This window comes from Prosopis cineraria, unplaced genomic scaffold (assembly GCF_029017545.1).
Source record: "Prosopis cineraria cultivar Desert tree isolate PC_DT_omini unplaced genomic scaffold, ASM2901754v1 PC10, whole genome shotgun sequence".
Taxonomy (NCBI): Eukaryota; Viridiplantae; Streptophyta; class Magnoliopsida; order Fabales; family Fabaceae; genus Prosopis; species Prosopis cineraria.
In genome coordinates this window covers 35,531,980-35,552,323 of record NW_026555341.1, presented here as the reverse complement: position 1 = coordinate 35,552,323, position 20,344 = coordinate 35,531,980, and the positions used below count along the sequence as shown (strand labels likewise).

General features: G+C 34.6%; 1 protein-coding gene and 1 pseudogene across 4 annotated transcripts; one reads left to right on the top strand and one right to left on the bottom strand.

The window, feature by feature from the left end:
• Positions 1-1,315: 1,315 nt before the first annotated feature.
• LOC129322898 (uncharacterized) lies at positions 1,316-6,321 on the top strand. Of its 4 annotated transcripts, none has more exons than XM_054969357.1 (8): positions 1,316-1,553; positions 2,174-2,507; positions 4,901-4,972; positions 5,183-5,250; positions 5,354-5,501; positions 5,588-5,671; positions 5,760-5,855; positions 6,129-6,321. In XM_054969357.1, the coding sequence occupies exons 2-8, from the start codon at positions 2,253-2,255 to the stop codon at positions 6,213-6,215; spliced, it is 810 nt and encodes a 269-aa protein (XP_054825332.1). In that variant the 5' UTR covers positions 1,316-1,553; positions 2,174-2,252; the 3' UTR covers positions 6,216-6,321. The 4 variants fall into 4 exon arrangements, with proteins under 4 accessions (XP_054825332.1, XP_054825334.1, XP_054825331.1 ...); XM_054969359.1 differs by having other exon boundaries at positions 1,316-1,603; positions 5,357-5,501; XM_054969356.1 differs by having other exon boundaries at positions 1,316-1,603.
• Positions 6,322-6,829: 508 nt separating this feature from the next.
• LOC129321205 (sulfhydryl oxidase 2-like) lies at positions 6,830-18,709 on the bottom strand (annotated as a pseudogene).
• Positions 18,710-20,344: the final 1,635 nt, after the last annotated feature.

Here is a 20,344-nt window from a genome sequence, read left to right as displayed (position 1 = left end):
TGTCTTACATTTAAAACATCTAATTCCTTACAAATGTTTTACATTTTTTAACAGAGAAAGTATTTATGATAATAAATTTTTGAGAAAATTGGCACAGTGGTCCTAAAACATATATACCCCAAGAATTATGGATAGAATTTATAAAAATTTGGAGCATGGCCCTTCACAAATTTAATTAGAATGTGATATTCTTTCTTTACCCAACAAAAACTCCCCTCAACAAATATAAAATTTTTGGTGCTATATATCCAAAATAGAGAAAAAAAATATCCCACATAACTAGTCCACGATTTAGAATTCCTTATTATATGCACCTAACAATTTAAAATAAAATGTAAGATTTTTTTTAGATAACAATAACAACTTAGAGGTAGAATTCCACATTGCCAAAAATCATTTTTTATTATCTGGTTGAAGTTGGCTTGGCTTTTCATTTCTAGAAGCAGAAGACTAGGCTAGGATCTATATTGAATTTTTACTATCTTCATATCTCTCAATAACATCAATTTTTTTATGGATTGTATTTGATTCGTTTTGGATAAATAATTATGTATTTTTTGTGTTACTGATTCGAGATACAAAATCATTGATATATGACTGTCTGTATATCAACGATAAACAAGTGGGTGAGTTTTATTGATATAACTAATATATAGTATATCACTGATATACTATTGCAGATTAATATAAACAGACAATCAAATATAAATTTGTTTATCATTAACATGCAGATAGCCGTATATCAATGATGTAGTATCGCAAATCAATAATACAAAAAACACATAATTATTTTCTCAAAACATATCAAACACAGTCCACAAAATATTTTAGACTCTTAACTTATCACAAAAAATTAAATACCTAGGCTAATAAAATAAAAAAAAATCATGAATTTGTAGCTTCGTTTTCCTGCCGGCGTGCTCCTTTCCCTCGAGTATTGTCAATGCCTTTTGCCTCGTGTTTGTCTTTTGTATCCGTAATTGTAGCTCGCTCACACTACTCTACTTTCTTCTGTCTTTGAACTATTTCTTTTGTCACAACTATAGCTTGTGTTTTTCTATCTTGTTCGCTTGATTTCTCACATTTTGAGCCTTTTTTACATTGCAAAAAGTAAAGTATTATAATTTTAAAATAGCAATTTTGTAAATTAAATATTAACTAAATATTAAAGAAAAAAAAATAAATATCAACTAAATTTAAGAAAAAAAACTACCTCTTTTATTTGAATAGATTATTTTTTTATTTAATTTTATAATATGAATTATGCGTGTAAAAGTCCCATTATTTCATAACTTCTATGATAGAGCACGCTTGACAAATGACAAGGCTTTATGTTTTGGCGCTTGGTGGTTAACTGCTTCGCGCTCTAGCTCTTGCTTCGTTCCCATTTTCCAGTGCAGAGATTTCCCAACAATTGGAATCCAGCAAGAAAGATCCAATCTTCATAACAAGTTTGTGGAGAAAGTTACAAGCTTTCCTCACTTGACTAAAGGAAAATGCGAGCTTCTTTGTGCAAGATTCTCGCCTCTTCTTTTGTTGTTCGTTTCATCTAGGTCTGCGTCATACTCCTTGTGCTCCTTCGACCTTTTTCCTTTTTGTCCTGGTACTTTTCTCTTTTCCATTTGATTCCCTTTTCCCTTCCCCGATTGTGCTCGAATTTGTTTTGCTATTTGCTTCTGAGCCTGAGAAACAGTGTCTCTTGAGGCCTTTGGGTCCTTTCTCTCTGTGTCTCTATCTATGCCTTTGGAATGTCTCTGGGAAGGTTTGAATTTATTGGCGGAACACACACACACACACACTTCTCTAGTTTTACATGAAGATACCTTACTTAGTTAACACTAGGCTAAACTCTAAATTCGTAATCATTTTTCAGATAAGCTTACCAATGAATCGCTTTTGCATCATCAATTCGTTTTGTCGTTTTCGTTGTTATTTTTAGGCATTCCGGTTCAAATCTATTAACTTCGCTATAATTGTTTTGATTGTATTCTTCTTTGGAAATTAGACTATTTCTGAAGTTAAAGGTCGTCCCATTTTATGAGCAGACAAGACGATTGTCCTTTTCTGAATATGCTTCTCGATGTCGCTGACATGGTTATGACGATTGTCCTTTTCTGAATATGCTTCCGGATATCGCTGACATGGTTATGTTTTTATCTTTGTGTTTTCACAGAACAGCTTATCCAAGAGGTTTAACAAGTTTTCTGGGAACATATGCTTAAGTTGGATCTAAGGGAGAGAAAATTTTGACTATGGGGGATCACTTCGTCTTGCTTGTAGATAGGTTGATTACTGAGTCCACACTAGAAGCTGCTCTGGAAAGCCAAAAACGGTCAATGGAGGTGGCATCCTCTGCTGTGAAAGATACAGAGGTTGACGTCTCTGTAGTGAATATGGATATTGGAGACATGAGATCTCAGGGGAAATTGGTACAGTGCAGGATATGCCATGATGAGGATGAATTCTCCACAATGGAGACACCTTGTTTGTGTTCTGGTAGTTTGAAGGTGAGGCATTCTTTTATGAACCCCCCCCCCCAAAAAAAAATATATATATATATATCTGAAAGTTTTTGAGGCATGAATCTGTGAAATCATGGTCTTGAATTTGATGGAAGAACAATGTGGATTCTCATAGATACCTTGACTTTGTTGTGAATTGCTTACCATCACATCGTTGTTTTGTTGAAAAGTTGAGAAAATTTTCATTTTATTGTGACTCACGTGGTATGAAATATGAGGACTATAAGCTTTTAATACTTGATGAGGTATGAAATAGAAGAAATCAATATGCTTACCCTTCTGTGTAATTAAAGGATTTTGGTTTAGTGTAGGGGAGTAAATATCTTGATAGGATTTAGAGTGGCAAGTTCATTTATCAAATGAATTTTGTCTGCATGTTACTTTTGTCTTTCTGGTGACAAGAAAGGACACAGCAAAGAGTGACTAGGCTATGCACACTGTTCCTCCTCGAGATCCTGAGAATGTCATCCTCCAAAATGACTTTAGGTTCTGTGAGTGATTGATCTAAAGCGTGAAAACCTAAAGGCAGCATAAGAGTGAAGCTCACCAAGAAGTCCACGCTTCTATTTCCTTCTTGATGTGCATGATTAAATTCCTCTCTCCAATCTTTATCCAATAGTTTCTTGATTCCCATTTATCAGTCTTGAAATATTACAAGCATGTAGAACAGACTTGTTAAGTGCCTACAGAGCAAGCAAGCTGTCCACCTCCATACAAACTTGCTCATTATCTTCTTCTCCATTCTAATTCAAGGCCATCCATGATCTCCTAAAGCTCAGCCTGAATAACAGTGCAATTCTAATGTTCCTGCAAAAGCCCACTAGCCAACTCCCATCAGAGTCTCTCATCACACCAGCACCTGCTAAACCATGGTCAATCACGGTTTTCATCCACCCACGAGCTAGCTTGCACCAATCAATATCCCTCATAGTAATGACTTTATGAGATCCAGATAAGTTCTGCAATTTATTCACAGCTTCCGTTGCGTAATGAATCATGATGAAAATCTCATTAAAGACATTCACCAACTTCTATTCTCATTTGCAAACGTTTTATTCCTTTAATCCTATAACCTTTTCCAGCATGTTAAGCCTAAACTGGTGTTCCATTTGCGATCCTGATTCTCTAGAATCATTCCAAGTTTTCAGCAAACCCCTTTTCAAATGATTTATTTAAAAATGTTGCTAGCTGCTCTCTTGGAATTAGATGGCTCCAAACATGTATAGAAATTTCACATATTTGGAAGACATGGTTAATATCCTCTCTCCTGGCCACATCTTTCACATAAATCAATGTGGCTCATGTGTCTTCTGCATCTTTCTGTGTTTATCAGCTGGTTCCCTCCCATTACAAGCCACAAAAACACCCTAAGTCTTTGGGCACCTTGCAGATAGCATAGGGATAAATAAGATACCCTGTTAGAATACAAATTGTGTCCTCCACAGTCAAGCGTAGTTGGGAAAGTGATTCAGAATATTGTTGACTATAATGTAGCTCACTTTTCTTTACACTCATCTGTATTTACTGTATGTCGTTACTTTGGTACATGCGGAAGATTAGATTGGCTGGAGTTGGATCAAATAGAAGCTTTTGCTGTCATAATTTATCTTTTTCTGAATACATTTACAGAATGTTACAATTAAAGCAGTCATTTTGCTCAAGATTCTGAAATAGTTGGCATCGTGTGTTACACTATCTCCTATGATTAATAGTCTAACATCCTATGACTAGTTGGGCTTTTGCTTTTTGCACATTTAAGTGATGCCTAGCCTAGCTTACATGCACTTTATGTAATCTGTCTTCTTGGTCCGCTTAAAGGGTGGCTGGACCAGGGGAATCTCTGCAACATTCCTTGCAGTCTGGTGGCCTGATCAGGGTTTGAAGCTATGCCTCCAGGGCAACCCTTTGGTTTGACCAGACAGACTTCTTAATCAACATTATAAGATGTTTATAAAGGTTAATGAAATTGTAGAATTTTGTTATATGAGCAGCATTGACCAAGGCGAGATGTTATATGAGCAGAATTTTGTTATATACATGCAAGTCAGTATGAGGCGAGGCGAGATATACAGACCTCCAGTCTCTATGTTTTGGTCAAAGTGCACTAAACATGCATTACTAAACTCATTTGCACGGCCATACAATTTAAGTATGGATAATAGTTGTAAGTTGCATGCTTCTGAAGGAATTGTGTCGTTTATGTAATCATATTCTTTTCTTTTGGCTTTACCAAACTCAATTTTTTCTTTTCAACTGGAATGATGCTATCTTATCATCAGTATTTCTGAATATCTTGCTCATATTTATCTCATTTGCACTCTTGTAGTTGACAGTTTAAACTTTCAATGCTTAAGATATATACAATTTTTTTTTCTCAGTATGCCCATCGACAATGCATACAGCGGTGGTGTAATGAGAAAGGAGACATCACATGTGAGATATGCCTCCAGGTACTTAAAAGTGTTTCCATTTTAATATATACTGTTTATTTGCAGCCTTCAGGAGTTATGAAAAGAAATAACATCTGCAGCCTTTAGGAGTCATTTTGGATGTATCATATTACTTCTCTTATGTGTCGGTGATTGGTGGTATAACTTGTATGATTTTTTTCAAAACAAAATAAAATTAGGTTTAAACTAACATTGAATTATGAGTTTCAGCAATTTAAACCCGGTTACACTGCTCCCCCTCCACTGTTTCGATTAGGGCGTCTTCGAATGAATTTCAGGTAACTTTTGTGCAGTATGTTGCAATTTTTTTCTGCGACCAATTGCTTCTTAAACCTTTTTTTCCTTTCCACTTGTCTAATTTTCTTTCCATGCCATCTTTAGCAGGAGAAATTGGGAAATATCAAGAAGAGACTTGCAATTGCATAATGCTACTCAAATTGTTCGTGTTGTCTCGCCTGACCAGAATCTTGCCGATTTTACCTGTGATCAGTGTTCAGCATCTGCTATCTTTTGTTCAATTTCAATCTTTGTAAATTTCTCTCACCCTCTTTTTCTCTCTGCTCCCTTTGCTTCACCCACTGACGCTGAATTTTGGATCATATCCGTTATGTGCAGATCTTGATTATACTGATACTGAAACATGCTCTCTCGCTACTTGAAATGATTGGAAGTGTGGAATATTCCTTGCCAATCTATATGGTATGCTTCATTCAACATTGAATTTTAGTTAGCACATTTTGCTGATGATCAGTTGCCAAGGCTTTGTATTTTGCTTGAATTTTTGCAGTTATTGCTTGCACGGATTCTGGGTGTGACTTTGTCTATTTATGTCATGCGGAGAACTGTGAACTTTGTGCAGCAGCAGCGGCAACAACGACTAGTGGTGAGTTTCTACCTCTCTCTCTCTCTCTCTCACACCCCGCAATTAAGAATGCATTTGATACACAGGCTTCTTCTCAAGAATGTAAAATCTACGTTTCTGTATCATTTAGACTGTAAATTTTATGCTTTTCGTGTTTGGTATGCTCGAATTTCTATTCAGTAGATTCGTTCCCCAGCACTTGAAAAATTAAAATTATTGGGTACTAAACATGAGTTAAGCCTAATAGAAGATTTTTAGCTACTATAATGATATCATTTGTGTTCTTTTTTACAGGAACCTCGTACTGCATCTGGTAGTCAATACAGCAACCAGAATGACCAACAGGCTTTGCAACGTCAGCCACAAGTCGCTCCTGTATAGTTCTTTTATTTTTTTGCCCCAGAAATAAAGCATAGTGTTTGTGGCAGATGCAGTAAATGTTAATCTGTTTTTGAGATTCAATTCAGATAGATCAGTTTCCCAATTACTGGGAGAGAGAAGATCCAATAGTTGCACTTCGATTTAAAAAAAAAAAAAAAAAGGGTGCTCATAATTCATGAGAAGCCTTGCATGCAGATTTGAACATGTTCAAGTACGTTGCAGGATACAGTCAGAGACACGGATGGAAAAGTGGAATTGCAACGTATCAATATATTGTGGATTGAGGTCCGAAATATATATATATATATATATTATAGATTCAAATATCTTGCATGTCGCCTTCTAGCATAGTTTGAATCGCAAGATTCAACAAATGAAAAAGACATGAACTATCGAGTTAATTGTACGTTAAATAAAATGAAATGTGAAATGTGAACAAATATCAAGAGAGCTACTCCCATAGCAAGGTTTGATGTTTGAATCATGTTGATAAAAAATGATATTAAGAGTTATCTCTATTGTGGATCTCACAATATTGGAATCTAGAACAATTGTTAGCAGAATGTACAAGATACATGTAACCAGAAAGAAAGGAGGAATATGACCGATTCCACTAAGTTAAATAACAAGAAGGCCGATGTTAATCCATTCATTTGTTCGGTATAAAATGTCGAACCATCAAGAATGTAATCTCTTGCTCTTGACTTACGCAAGTTGCTTTTGATCATAACAAGGAATTCAGAACTAATTTCAACCAAAATTTTGCACCTTGATACTCTTTCATCCCCAATTTTTTCTAAGCTGAACTAGATGTGACCATTGCCCAAAGGAAAGTTAGTGAAAATAAGATGTAAGATCAATAATAATCTAGTCCAAATGTAACCAAGAAACTTATTCTGTACACATCTCAAAAAGTACTTTGGCTATTCTCTCTGGTGACCAGAGCCGCAATTCACCTTGTCTGCATTTCTCTGTACTCCGTCTCTTCTAATTCTACTTCCAATTCTCCTTGGCCTGAAACATGAAACAGAAACTCAACTCATCTCCTACATTGTCACTGACATGGTTCTAGAACATCTATGATTAGCTAGCTTTAGTATAGTACCAAATCTTTTATAACCATTAAGTAAGGAATTTGATCACTAGAAGCCTACCCTCAATTTAAAAAAAAAAAAATGAAAGCATATTAGCCACAATGACTTCAATACATCAAGCTTAAAATACTGTGACTTGGAAGAAGTTTGAAAGAATCCATTACCCTTCCACTCATATGTTCTTTAAAGAGTGTAGTTGGTGAAAATACTTCCGACTTTTTGTTGGGAACGCCAGTAGCAGGCGAGTGCTCCAAAACCACAGCTAGCAATAGCAATTGCCAATGCAGCACCCAAAGGCACCACAAGTGCATTACTTGATACTATTAAATCTTCAACAGCTCCTTCGGTTCCATCATTATCACCTATGCCCTTGTTCTTATATAGAGATGCAAGCTTTTCTCCATAGTATCGTGTCAAAAACTTGTAAACCTCATCCTTGTTCCATTCAACTCTGCTGGACCTCCGGCCAAGGTCTTGGTAACAAGTAGGACAAAGCTTCTTTGGAGGCCATGTCATCTTCGGAAATTTGGGATCACCAGTTCCCAGAGATGCTTCTTCTTTCATCAACCTTTCGTTAACCATATTATGGGCACTCCACAACCAGAGAGCGAAGTCACAAGCATTGTTGATTGGACTAGACACACTAAAAGTTAACATTATTGATTGGTCACAAGCTAAGGGAAATTTATGGGCTTAAATGATGAAACTGAAATGTAGTCTCGATTCAATTTACCTTAAACACATCTTGTAAAAATGCTGCCGACATTCCTCACAGATGAAAAAGTTGTGCACAAAATCACACGTACCATTAAAGGCAAACTGACTTTCTCCATCCTCGATTCTCACTGAAAGTGAATGCAGGAGAACCCATAAACCGCAGCTGATAAAGAGGACACAAGAATGATAAGACAGGGCACCTTGTTCAAAGATGCTATGACATACTTTGTCACGTTATGCAGAGTCCAAGATTACTGAGAGGGACGAAGCCACTCAGTACATATTATTTTGAAAAACATGCAAAATAGTATCGTCATCAATACAATTACTAAAATCATTAGTACAAACACATCAATTCAAGCAAGGGAGAGGTCTCTTCTTTGAGAAGAGAAGAACAAGACATACAGACATCTACACAGATGCAAATTGGGGAAGGTCTCTAGCGGATAGGAGATCCACCACTGCGTACCCCACTTTGTGTGGGGAAACCTGGTAACTTGGAGAAGCAAGAAGCAACAAGTGGTTTCAAGTAGTGCTAAATCTGAACTAAGAGCTTTTGCTCTAGGTTTGCAGAGGGATATGAATCACTAAGCTGTTAAGAGAGTTCCAGGTTTCCCTATGACTTTTTATCTTGCCAATAAAGGTTCCCTATGACACTCCTATGAAATTATGGTGTGACAGCAAATCTGCAATTGATATGGCAAAAAACCCTGCCCATCACGAAGCACGTTGAGATTGACAAACATTTCATAAAGGAGAAAATTGAAGGGGGCATCGTTGATCTCTCATACTCACACTACAGATCAAGTGGCAGACATTGTGACGAAACCACTCAGTAGAAAACAATTTGAAGAATTACAAAGCAGGCTGTGAGCGATTGATATCTATTTCCCAACTTGAGGGAGAGTGTTGAAAGATCCAAGGCCAAAGCCCAAAACACTGTTTTACTTAGTTATTTTCCCGTCAATTGTTTTTATTAGTTCTTACTTAATATTATCATTTAATTAGGTCCATCTATATTAGGAACAAACATTAATCTGATTTACTGATATTGTTGTTGTATTAAGCTAACCTCACATGGTGGGATAAGGCTTGTTGTTGTGTCAGATTATAGCATGTAATTTTGGCAAATTATGTGGGAGCCAAGCCTATAAAACCTATTATTCTGTTTTATCGAATAATACAGAGTGTATACAGCATCTGTTTTTCTCAAGAAGAGTACACAGCTACTGAACAAAATTCCAACTTACTTTTGGATGTAAACAAGGGTAGTTAAATATCATGATTTGATATGGAACTGAAAACGTAAATATGAATGTAGAAGGCAAAGCAGTACCTAAAGCCCCTGGTATCATTCTTGCTGCCACGGCAGAACATCTACAGAAGAACAATCCAAGTAAACCAAAGCAATCAGAAACGTTCTCATTCTAAAAGGAGGGAAAAAAAAAAGTAAATTTCCATTAACAAGCACAAACTTATTTAAAAAAATAACTGATAAAAAGAGAGGAAAGCCACAGAAAAAAATAAAAATTGACTAAATAACATAAGATCCAAGGTCCTAAAAATTGGGAAAGTCTGGCAATTTTAACAAGAACAAGAGCAGAAATTTCACGTCAGACAGCATAGGATTAAAGAATATAATAATTCTGGTTAAGCATATAAATTATAACAAGGCTAGATATTTTCAAGAATTGCGATACAAAAGTAAGAGCAACTATATAATACCTTGAAAAGCGTACTTAAAAAAAAAAAAGGCAGCCTGAAGGAATACTTAAGGCAAGCAAAACTTCAGTGTGTTGAACAAATACCAGTAGACAGGGTAAGAACCATTATTACTGGAAATACTTCAACACAAGTACATGGATCCCACTTCTTGTTAATGCAAATTAGTGTGTTTTCCATGCAATGGAGCATGAATAGCTCATGAATAGTGAGACTTGTTGGAGTTTTAATACTATATATAGATATTTCAACACAGGTACATGGGTTCCACTTGGTATCAATAACCAATAGCATTCACCACCCATAGGCATATATTTTAACCCAGAAAATAGTATGTCAGTGACACAGAATGTGAAGATAAGTAAAACAATAACTCAACTCAAATAAATCATAATAATGAAGGGTAATCTCTTAAGACTGATGATTATAAGCATATTCATAGGCAAACCTGAACGAGGAACACAAATATCAAAGGAATCTCCAGCACAAAATCTCAATAACATGGTAACATCAGATACCCTTAAGTTCAAACACCTTTACTGACAATAATACTCCTGAATGAATAGTATGATAATCAGCCTGAATCTGAATTATTTCAATTATCCAAATACAAGCCCTCCATCCCAAATGATCATTACATAATTTACTAAGATGATAAGTAATTCTTTCTTCTCATCTGGCACTAGCTAGTTATACTTCTAACGAATTATATATTTTTTCTAATGCACATGACAACAGTAGGCCACACAAAATTTAACTAAATAAAATATCCAAGCTTATTTCACCCAAAGAAAAAATCAAGCTCACAGCATGGGCCACATAACAACAACAACAACAACAACAAGCCTTTATCCCACTAGGTGGGGTCGGCTACATGGATTGCAAGACGCCATTGTGCTCTATCATTTATTAAGCTTTTAGAAATATTATTAATTAAGAGATCACGTTCAACAACTTCCAAGAGTGTTCTCTTAGGCCTTCCTCTACCTCTCTTAATCGGACTCAAAGTTATATGTTCCACTCTTCTCACTGGTGCCTCCCTTGGTCTTCTTTGTACATGCCCAAACCATCTCAACCGATTTTCTACCATTTTTTCCTCAATAGGTGCCACCCTCACTTTTTCACGTATGTGCTCATTTCGAATTTTATCTTTACGTGTATGTCCGCACATCCATCGTAACATTCTCATCTCTGCTACTCCAACTTTATGCTCTTGCTGTCCCGTTAGAGCCCAGCATTCACTACTATATAACATTGCCGGTCTGATAGCAGTACGATAAAACTTTCCTTTAAGTTTATTAGGCACCTTACGGTCACAAATAACTCCTTTAGCTTTTCTCCAATTAAACCACCCAGCTTGAATTCTATGTGAAATATCTCCACTGATTTCGCCATCATTTTGAATAATGGCTCCCAAATATCTAAACTTTTCCACTTGAGGTATAATTTGATCTCCCAATTTCACTTCCAAATTATTTTCGAATAGTCCTTTATCAAATTTACAATATAAATATTCCGTCTTACTTCTACTCAGACGAAAACCTTTCGACTCCAATGTCCTCCTCCATAACTCAAGTTTGCAATTAACCTCTTCTCTTGTCTCTGCTATAAGAACTATATCATCCGCGAAGAGCATACATTTCGGGATTTCCTCTTGAATATGTTCCGTCAAAACATTTAAAATCAAGTTGAACAAATAAGGACTCAGAGATGATCCCTGATGTAGTCCAATCTTTATAGGAAAATCCTTTGTTTGACCACTAGGCGTTCTTATACTAGTTTTTACCCCCTCATACATATCTTGTATGGCTTTAATATAAGCAATCCGTACTCCCTTTTTTTCCAACGCTTTCCAAAGCACTTCTCTTGGTATACGGTCATAAGCTTTTTCCAAATCAATAAAAACCATGTGTAGATCTTTATCTTTACAACGATACTTTTCCATTAATCCCCTTAGTAGATAAATCGCCTCTGTAGTTGATCTACCTGGCATAAAACCAAATTGATTCTCAGAAATACTTGTCTCCAATCTCAACCTGTGCTCAATTACTTTCTCCCACAATTTCATTGTGTGGCTCATGAGTTTAATCCCTCTATAGTTAGTACAATTCTGAATATCTCCTTTATTTTTATAAATAGGAATTAATGTACTTCTCCTCCACTCATCAGGCATTTTCTTGGACCGTAAAATCACATTAAATAACTTAGTTAACCATCTCACCCCTTCTTCACCTAAACATTTCCACGCTTCGATAGATATACAATCAGGTCCGTTAGCTCTACCATTTGCCATTTTCTTAAGAGCTTCCTTTACCTCCTTATCACGTATTTTTCGATAGAATGACAAATTTTGTTCTCCTTCACCAGTTACTAAATCCTCCAAGTTACTAGATGAATCCTCTCCATCATTGAAAAGTTTAGAAAAATAAGTCTCCCATCTATTTTTAATTTCATCATCTGTAACTAAAATTCTTCCCTCTTCATCCTTAATACACCTTACCTGTTCTAGATCTCTTGATTTTCTTTCCCTACTCTTGGCAATCTTATAAATATTTTGCTCTCCTTCCTTCGTCTCAAGGTTCTTATAAAATTCTTCAAAAGCTTTAGAACGAGCTTCACCCACAGCTCTCTTAGTTTCCTTCTTAGCCATACGGTACCTCTCCCAATTTTCCTCATTGTTACACAAATGTATGGCTTTAAAACAGTTCTTCTTATACTTGATTTTGTCCTGTACACTATTATTCCACCACCAAGACTCCTTATCTCTCGGACCAGAACCTTTCGATTCTCCCAAAACTACTTTTGCAACCTCCCGTATCTTTTTAGCCATATCCTCCCATATGATGTTAGCACTTCCCTGAGAATCCCAAATTCCTTTATCCAAAAGATTTCGCTTGAAAATATCTTGCTTCTCACCTTTTAATTGCCACCACCTAATCCTTGGTGTTACTACTTGTCGACGTTTTTGGATTTTACTCATAATACACACATCAAGGACTAGGACCCTATGTTGTGTCGTTACAGCATCTCCAGGGATCACCTTACAATTTTTACAAAGTTTTCTATCTGTGTTCCTAACCAAAAGAAAATCAATCTGCGACCTTGAGGCTCCACTTTTGTAGGTGATGAGATGCTCATCTCTCTTCTTGAAACAAGTGTTGGCAATCTTAAAATCATACGCCAATGAGAAATCAAGAAGAGTTTGCCCTTCATTGTTTAGCTCTCCAAAACCAAAACCACCATGCACCCTCCCATACTGACCAGCTTCCCTCCCGACATGCCCATTAAAGTCTCCTCCAATAAAAATCTTTTCACTCTGTGGTATGTGTCGAATCAACCCCTCCAGATCCTCCCAAAATAATTCCTTAAGACTGGCTTCTGTCCCGACTTGCGGCGCATAAGCGCTAACAATATTAACAGTCTCACGTCCAATTATCATTTTTAAAGAAATAATTCTGTCTCCAATTCTGCTAACTTCTACAACGTTCTTCTTCCACTCCTTATCTATAATGATGCCTACTCCATTGCGTGCACTTACTTTTCCTGTATACCAAAGTTTGAAACCTTGAATATCCTTAGCTTCTTCTCCACGCCATTTTGTTTCTTGCAAGCAAAGGATATTGATTTTCCTTTGAATCATAACCCCTACAACCTCTACAGATTTACAATTTAATGTCCCAACATTCCAAGTACCAAATCTAATTTTGCTCTTATGGACTAACTTCTTTAGCCGCGTGCGTCCAGAATGACGCGGTAGCCCTTGCTCATTTAACACTACATCCGGGCGCCGATGCAGCGGCTCTAACTCACTTATCACTGTACTCGAGCCATGCAGCGCGTTACTTACGGGCAACGACCTAGCATTAACATTATAACGTCTATTGTCCATGTTCATGATAGATTCAACAAATTTTTACATTGGCTGTTGATGGCCTAACACAACCCTCCTCCTTTACTCGGGCTTGAGACCGGCTATAAACATAAGCATGGGCCACACAATTGACAAAAAAACCAATACTTCACCAAATAACAGAACAGAAGTGAAATTATTGATCCTACCCAGTACCCACGAGGTACATATTTTCCACAAATCTGAAAGTTCCTTGCCACAACATTTCCACCGTCACCTTCCTGACTATTAGCTGACTGCAAATCTGCTGGGTACAAGTCATCAAAGCTCACAAGTAATTCAGCAGCACCCTTCCGACATCTGAAATAAATGATTCAGAATAGAAGAAAAGAAATTTATGCTAAAACCTGGATAGGCAGAACACATTAAGAGGTGGTTCCTCATACCTCCTAGTAGGATGATGAGCCACCAAAAGCTGAAGAAACTTTATGAGTGAAGCACGGGTTTCAGGCTTTATCATCTGCATCCCAGAGAGCATGTGCTGTATCATCCACTTACAAAAACAAAGCAAATAAGAACATTAAGGAGAAAGTCATGGGGAAAAAATCACCTTGTGCTCTGAGATGATGTCAAAAGCTATGGCTGTTGCCTCTTCAACATCATAGACAGCTCTTGCAATCTTTCATCATATACAGCATGCATGTAAATATTTTAACAAAAATAAAAAAGAAATTATAATTAAACTAAATCCAATAAAATTTGTCTGGATTGTCAAAGGACCTGTTCAGGGTCTGACACATTGGATGAAAGATTCTCATTTTCAAATTTCTGATCATCCAGGCCAAATGAACTGCAACATTAAGAACATTAAAAGTTATAGACAAGAAAATTGGTACAAGTCAATTTCACACCATTTTTTGGAAAAATGTATTGCACTAAATTTATGTCCCGTCAGATGCCCTGTGAAATGTTCCCACAAGCTTTTAGACTCTTGAATTTATATAGTTTAATTATTTTATACTCCTTAGTCAGTAGGTCTTGAATTCTTTATGACTAATCTTTATCCTACTGCCCATGACATTGCATACCCTAATTAAAAATAAAAATATTTAAAAAAAAAAAAAAAACCTCAAGCCTCTCTGGTGTATTATTAATTATTTAATGACTTAAGAGGCCCTAAATCTTGGTCATATATACATTTTGCTAAAATTCCACTAATAACTAGCAGTCAATTGACCCACCAACTAGATGGCTTCCCCCACTTGTTGAGATGCACGGCCAACATTTGATTCTTATGTGGTGACTATTTCTAGTCAAATAAACTTATCACAACGCTTAAGAGGTTAACAGGAAAAGAGGAAATTTTAGAATATTTTTTAATATAAGCCTCTGGTAGGCATGGTGACGGGCTTACGTTAACAATAATGCGTGTGTACCTCATACCTGCCCATTTGCTTGTTGATCCAATTAAGCAGCCTATCAGCTGTGCGCCCATCATCAATCATCCAAATATAAACTTTGTCTTTTTTTGGTTCCCAACCACCAGCAACAAATTTAGAAGGAGGGCCCCAAAGAAGCATAGGATAATGACCAACAGAAAACTTATCACAGAGTTTAGTATTTATCTGTGCTGCCAAAGAAGTTAAAAGAAGGACAAATCACCAAGGTATGTGTCACCAATGTATAAAATTAAGTACCAGATGTTTAGAGAAGTAAGAATTAAATTAAAAAAAATGGCAGAGTTGATCGATCAAAAAGTATTCACAATAAATGGATGATTGAATAAGATTTTCAGGGAATGCATCAGAATTGGAGGAGATGAAGTGGGGGAATCTTAGATTTGTTTTAAATTTCCCAGTATTTTCTAGGGAAAAAATAAGATGTATAGTAGTCAAGATTGAATATCTCAATGCTGAAAGCTTTTCTTTATTCTGGTATTCTAATTAATCCCAAAAAAAAAAATAATAATAACAATCCTTTTCTCAGCATGCTTGCTGCCAGCAGCAAATCTTCTCTTTTTTCCCAAGTTTTACATACAAAGAACCCATTAGGAAAATTGATGATTGCAGGTGAAGCAGAAGCAACATGTCAATCCTCAAATTGTTATATGATAGGTAAGCACATTATTAAATCAAGAAAAATTTCAAAAAAATGTTATTGATTGTATTATCATGTAAGTCTGAGTTATGCAATATACTCTATATAGAAAAAAATTCTAAATGAAGACCCAATCATCTCAGGTAAAATCATACACAATGCAATTATATGTTTCCATAATCTTAAATCATTAGTTAATTGCCCTGAAAATTACATTCTTAGTCCAGAACATGATTTCCTCATTAAATCTTATGAGCAATGATATCCATTTCGATTTATACGAGTTTTGGATCATCTAATTTTTTTTATCTTCTATCATTGGCAGACGAAATCCTTTCTCCCAAGATTTTCACTTTATTTTGCCTCAAAGCATGTAAGACTATCCTGAAAGACAAATATTTTCTGAAGAAGAAAAATACCTAGCAGCTAGAGGGTGGAGACTGAAATTAGCATAAATATAAAAGCACACCTGGAGAAGAAAATAATAGGTGATGCGCATACCTTCAAGGCACAATCTACCCTTGCCATCAATACAATTCCTGGATGCACTGCATCAGGTCCGTTAAAAGCCTTGCAACCTTTTCATAGTGCGGCTGCCATATATATTCAGAGAGCAGATAGTCATGAGCTGAAATGATGGACAGCAAAATTCATAAAAGATAAACTAGAACTTTTAGGTATTAATACCTTATAATTCCTACAAGCAGGGCACCTGCCAGAAAAGTAAAGGACATCAGCAAATACACTTAACTATTTTTTTATGAGGCCCTAAGCTGTCATCCCTAAATACTTAAACAGCAGAATATAACTTCCAAACTAAAAATAAAAAAAAAACAAATTGGATTGCAGAGAAAAATAAATATTTTCTCATTGAAGGACAATATTCGCTCACTTTAATATGCAAAAACTAGACTCTTCTTTTTTAGGGGAGGGGGTCAACAGACAAACACAATTCAACAACTGTTTTGGGTTCGACTCAATAAGTCAATTCTTCTTTCATAAAATATAGCACATTCATAAATCATAGAGTGAAGCAGGCAGACAATTGTTTATTCAATGTCATTTTGATATTTGAAGAATAAGCTATAATATGAATACACTGATCATATACTTCTTAGATACATAAAAATTAAGAATTTAGGGAAAAGCATAGTAAATGTAAAAGCTTTAACAAATTCGAATAGTAGCATCTCATCAGGAATTTACAATATACATAAATATGGAACATGGACTAGGACAAACATAGAGCACGTAAATCACAGAAAATTCCAGAATTATATCACTATAATAGTTATTTCTTTCTTAGGAAACATTGTATCACAGATTAAAGCAATAATATAGAAAAAGCATTAATGGAAAATATAAAATGGAAGACAGCAACTAGGAGTTGAATCAAGTGAAAAATATTGATTAAACTGAAAACAAAGAGATTATAAAATAGGTCGATATGAGATGAGATTTACACAGAAAAAGAAATTGTGAATAGAGGCGCACAGTCCTCAAGGTCATGTATTCCTTATATAGACAGATAATACAACCCTAATACACTAGCTGAAGCCACGTATGCAAGATGTAAAGAGTACATAATATACAAAATGTACAGATAAAGAAATGGGCTCAGCTTTGTTTAATTTCCTTTGGTTTGGGCTTTCTAGTTTTGGGCTTCTGTATTGCTTTAATATGTTAGGGTGAAAACAAGAACTATAATTAATACCATGATCTTTGAAGTTATAAATAGATTCAGCTATCAGTGTATCTAATAAATGTACAGTTGTACTCCAACAGCATCTCAGAAGCATGTTGCAAGTATACAACAAAGTAGTTTAGTAATCATAACAATAACAGCATAAAAATCTAGTGGTTTACATGCTTCATACGTTGAACTTGATGGTAACAATTGTGCCATTAATCTATAAAATCAGTCTTTGCCCACATGCAAAGAATGGAGGAAGGCAAGATGAAGCGAATAAGATGGCAGTTTTTCCAGAGATACAAGTGATGTTTTGATTTATCCAACCACTTGTTTTTCTCTTATCATTCACCTCTACTGTTAAAAACCTCAGTTAAAGAAAGCAGGTAGCCTTTAGCTCTTAATATTTGCCACATCTCCAATGACTTTTACATCAAACTACAAATTATGCTAGATAAAAGGACAGCATAAAAAATGCATCATAATACTCCATCTGCTATCATTGCGGCTTCAAAAATACAAATATTTGTCGCATGAATTCATATCTCATTATTTACAAGCAGATCTATTTTGCCGATCAAATGTTCTATCAACTTCCTTCAACTTACCCGAATAAATAGGGCCCCCATAGCATTAAGAGCATATCCATTAAGAAAAGTAAAATAATAATTAAGAAATTCAATACCCAACGGAAAACTAAATCAATCCAAGAATAAAAGGGCATAAAATTGAAATTTTGTTTCTCATACAATCACTAACCAATGGGCAAAGAATTCGACAATGGCAAAAGCAGCCGGTGTATCCTTCAGAACTTTACTGAAACTCGTTGCATTCAAATCAATAGCATAATCTCGATTATCATCATTTTTATTATTATCGTTCACGACCCGAAGGATCGAACGAGCTGATCCCAATGAGGAAGACGTCGAAGTCACAGTACCACAAAGCAGGCTCAAAATAAGACCAAGGCATGTATACATCCGAGACATGGAAATGATCAACCACAGACCCAGAACGCGGGAGAGATGAACCTAGCAGCAAACGATCTCCAAGCAATAGGGTTTAGTGGGTTGATTGGAAATCCGGAAGAAATTGAAATTTTTCAAAATGCTTAGGAGAGAGAAATGGATCTATTACTGTGAGTATCTTCTAGTTATCAACTTTTCGTGTATCAGGTCAAAAAAAGAAATTTCGCGTAGCTTTTGAAGCTTTTGTGATAGGAAGGGAAAGATGACCAACGGGTGCGAATTACGTTTCTTCTTCGAGATGACAGAATCAGAGGGTCCAGTTACCAAATGCCATCAAACCAAAACACCGTTGAACTTTGAAATTCCTTCAACGTTTCGTTAGAGTGCGTCTAATGCTTCTCGTATTTAAAAAGTATGGAAATATTAATGTTAAATTATACTTCTTCTATTTCAAAATATAAATATTTTTAAAAAATTAAATATTTAAAATATAAAATATTTTTAATTTTTTAAGATATAATTATTATTATTTTTTTAAAATACCCCTATTAATAATAACTTTTTATTTGTTATAAGATATTTAATAGGAATAAATTTAGAAAAATAGGATTAGTTGAAAAGTAAATAACTACTTTATTAAAAGGTGAGATTCAATTAAAATGTCATATATTTTTAAATGGAGGAAGTACACTTAATCATTTAAGTTTATACAAGATAAATTTTATTTTAATTTTTAAATTTTATAAAATATAATTTTAATCTTTTAATATTAACATTGTTCATCATACAAAAATTTTACATTAAGCTTTTAAATATCAAAAAAATATTTTTAAATATTGAGATATTCAGTATAATTTTTTAAATAACAATAATTAATTTAAAAAGTAATTATTTAAAACTAATGATATTATGGTTAAAAGGATAAAAAATATATTTTATAAAATTAAGAGATCAAATTAAAATATTATATAAAATTATGAAGCTAAAAATATATTTTAACCAAATATTAAATGATGATTAACTTTTCTATAAACATTTCTTTTTCTTTTCACCGGCAATTGCTTTACCAATTAAAAGATTAGATTTGGAACAACCTAACTTATAACACCTACCCACTTTAAAATGTTAATGAATGTGAATTTGTTCAACTTTATCTTCTTTGGTTTTTGAAATATAATCTTAAAGTGTGTTCTCCTAAATTTTTGATATAATCATGTTATCCCAATTTTATTAAAAACATTGTAGATAAGTTTTTGATACATCATGTGGACGGATTTCTTATACAAGAAGAAACTGCAAGTTAACTTTTGAAATGTCATTTGATATTAATGTATATTAAAATATTTATATTTTTTCTACATGTCAAACTTTAAATTTTTATCCTCATTATTTAAAATTTAAAATTTTATATTATTAAAAAAATTTTGGAATATAGATTAAAGAATAAAAATACTTTTGAAAATTATTAAACACGATCTCTTAATTAATAATATTTCTAAAAACTTGATAAATGATAGATCACAATGATATTTTGTAATCTATATAACTGACCTCATCTAATGAGATAAAAGTTTGTTGTTATTGTTGTTGTAACAAAATTTTAATTTTGGCCAACCATTAAGGATTGATTCAGCGTAAAAGAAAATCGTGCCTCTTTTTTGGGTCTGAACTTTGATTTTTTGGGCCATGATGCCCATCAAAACTTCATGAATGCTAACAAAAAAACAAGTTCATTGCAAGATTACACAAAAAACTACCAAAATTATAATTGTAATTGAAATATTGAAATGTAAGATTATACATTCGGTCACACGTCACAAATTAACTTCGTTTAATGATAAATCAATGAATCTGGCCATAAAAATGATGAATCATTGAATCTCTTAAATTATGTTTGGATTAATTGGCAAAAGAAAAATGTCAAGCTTGAAAATGATTGTTTTGAAACAAATCTGTCTGAAAATTATATTTTCATAAGATATTTTTATTAA

Excerpts from the sequence above, each read along its gene's own strand:
- LOC129322898 (XM_054969357.1), top strand. The coding sequence starts at position 2,253 with ATGGGGGATCACTTCGTCTTGCTTGTAGATAGGTTGATTACTGAGTCC. Across the intron at positions 5,251-5,353 it reads CGTCTTCGAATGAATTTCAG|CAGGAGAAATTGGGAAATAT; the intron begins GTAACTTTTGTG and ends TGCCATCTTTAG. Across the intron at positions 5,502-5,587 it reads TTTGTTCAATTTCAATCTTT|ATCTTGATTATACTGATACT; the intron begins GTAAATTTCTCT and ends CGTTATGTGCAG.